Source organism: Talpa europaea, assembly GCF_964194135.1.
Source record: "Talpa europaea genome assembly, chromosome: 3".
NCBI lineage: Eukaryota > Metazoa > Chordata > Mammalia > Eulipotyphla > Talpidae > Talpa > Talpa europaea.
Window position 1 is genome coordinate 41822352 of NC_140069.1, and position 2774 is coordinate 41825125.

Consider the following 2774-nt stretch of genomic DNA (forward strand, 5'->3'; position numbering starts at 1 on the left):
ATATTTTTTGTTTTTAAAATGAAAATAATGGAAATCCTTCTTTTATTTTGGAGTACCTGATATGATTTTTATAATTCATTTAATTCATTTGATGATTTTGGTTATTGTATATTCTATTTCCATAAGAAAACAGGTTCTTCAAATTGTATTCACTAAAAGTTATGCAAATACAAAAAGTTATCCAAGTATATGACCATGATTAAAATACCTATTTTGCCCAGTCTTTAGTTGATTAGTGGGAAGTTTAGTTGATTAGTGAGATCAACATTAGTGCCTTCAAAGATTTCAATAAGAAGATACTGAGATGTGATCGGGACTACAGTTGCTAGGTTAGGGCTCCTTATTATTCCACTTAATTTTTACCATTGAGAAATTAAAGATGAGATCTTTTAATGTGAAATTTTCATGGCTAGTGGACAATCTGAGTAAAAGGTACTTCCTTCTTGAACACATACGTAACAAAAAGATGTTCTGTGCTACTTTCTGAAGAATACCCATATTTCTAACACTTCTTTTTTAGTTTGAAAAGTCAAAATCTCAATGATTCAAGAATTTCACATAGGTTTCTACTTCTTTTGACTAATTTGTACAGAATAATAGTTCCATGAATATCACGTATTCTTAATAGACATGAATTGAATAAATAAACAAAGAAACCAATCAATGACCTGAGAAGGATAATGTATTTAAAAAATTTCTATGCCTTCCGGCTCAAGGCGCCTGGGGAGCCGCGGGCCTCGGTGCAGACATGGCCAAGTCCAAGAACCACACCACACACAACCAATCCCGAAAATGGCACAGAAATGGCATCAAGAAACCCCGATCCCAAAGATACGAATCTCTTAAGGGGGTAGATCCCAAGTTCCTAAGGAACATGCGCTTTGCCAAGAAGCATAACAAGAAGGGCCTGAAGAAGATGCAGGCCAACAATGCCAAGGCCATGAGTGCACGTGCTGAGGATATCAAGGCCCTTGTAAAGACCAAGACGGTCAGGGCTAACATCCCAAAGGGCAGCAGCCGCAAGCTCAGCCGACTTGCCTACATCGCTCACCCCAAGCTTGGGAAACATGCACGTGCCCGCATCGCCAAGGGTCTCAGGCTTTCGCGGCCAAAGGGCAAGGCTCAAACCCAGGCCAAGGATGCGGCTGCAGCACAGGTCCCCAAAGGAACACAGGCTGCCAAAGGTACCCAGGCCGCCAAAGGTACCCAGGCTGCCAAAGGTGCCCAGGCCCCCGCAAAGCCTTAAGAATAGAGAACATGTCTGCCCGTGTAAGGACAGAAGGACTGGCGTCACCCCTAGGCTGCTGTCTACAGGGCACTGGTGTCTTCCTGTGCTATTTGTACAAATAAATCTGAAGCAGAAACTAAAAAAAAAAAAAAACAAAAAAAAAAAAAAAAATTTCTATGCAGTGTATTTAATATGTTATGGTGGACATCTATTGCTTTCTACCAAGTGATTATTCTGGGGCAACCCTGTCTTTGATTCCTGACAGAGATACCAATTTTCCAAGTGACATTGTTGGTCACAGTGGTGCTCATGAGAAACAAGTTTGGCCAATGATACTAAACTTTTTGAACTTTTGATATAAAAAATAAGGTCATCTGTTTTCTAATGCTTGACATTATGTAAGGTCTGGGTGATGTTAGAGGTGCATAGCAGTTTGAAGTACAGGCTCTGAGTTCGAGGTGGTTCCGTTGGCCAAAGATGGAGTAATTTGAGCATCAACAAAAATAACAAATGTAATGGATTGAAGCAATCAAATGTATTACAATCTATGAGTTCATAATAAAACCAAAATAATAATTGCTGCTTTTTCTGGGAAAGTAACTCATTATTTGGAACACCTAGATGATAATGAAAGATTTCTCTGACCTTCCTTGATCTTATTGTACATGTAGGTAACTAAATAGTTAATAGGATTTTTTTCTCTATTGATAATTCCAGCTAATAAAAAAGAAGGAATGGTAACATGCATTTGCTCATTTGCAAAACCTATAATGTACTGTTGCAATGCAATATCCATCAGCCATATATTTTTATTGAGCACTTGAAATGTGGCTGGTCTGAACTGAGGTGTGGTACAGCAGTTTATTCTGGTAAATGTTTAATAACCAGCTCTCTGACATGGAAAGAAAAACTGTTTTGTGGTGTAATTATTTCCACCATAGCCGATTTCAAGCTACAAATGGAATATCATGAATGTAAAGTTGGGAGTAGATACTCAGAGTTGGCTCTCATGAAACAGCACAAGCTGGCTCCAGCACCCACAGGCACTGAGTGGAAAAAATACACAGGGCTTTGTAGATTTAATATGAAATAAGAATATAAAATATCTCATTAGTTATTTTTAATACATATTATGATCATATTTTGGATATATTGTGTTAAATACAATATATTTCACTTTTTTACAAAGTGGTACTAGAATATTTAAAATTACATATGTAGCTCATATCATATTTCTCATGTGTAGAGTCATGCTGCTGTAGACAATGGTCACTAACTGCCACATACCAGGTAGGTAGACAACCAGATGTTATTAATTCCTGATGGAAAAATATAACACCACCTATGAAATCATTTTTGCAAAAACCAAACCTATGCAAGATCAGTGCGCTAGGATAAATTTCTACTTTAACATGATATACAGGAGATGGAGTAATATATTAAATGACAACAAAGGGTTACAGTCAGCAAATTCTAAGATGTGGGATATGCTGTAGAACTTAGTTCCTTTAATAAGGAGGAAAAGAAACAAGGGAGTATAACCTAT

The 2774-nt window shown here is 37.4% G+C and overlaps 1 protein-coding gene across 1 annotated transcript; it reads left to right on the forward strand.

The window, feature by feature from the left end:
* Window positions 1–723: 723 nt before the first annotated feature.
* LOC311169092 (large ribosomal subunit protein eL29-like) lies at window positions 724–1464 on the forward strand. Its single transcript, XM_084230800.1, has one exon. The coding sequence runs from the start codon at window positions 749–751 to the stop codon at window positions 1244–1246; it is 498 nt and encodes a 165-aa protein (XP_084086926.1). The 5' UTR covers window positions 724–748; the 3' UTR covers window positions 1247–1464.
* Window positions 1465–2774: the final 1310 nt, after the last annotated feature.

Bases quoted from the DNA above. Each gene is read 5' to 3' on its own strand.
- LOC311169092 (XM_084230800.1), top strand. From the start codon at position 749: ATGGCCAAGTCCAAGAACCACACCACACACAACCAATCCCGAAAATGG.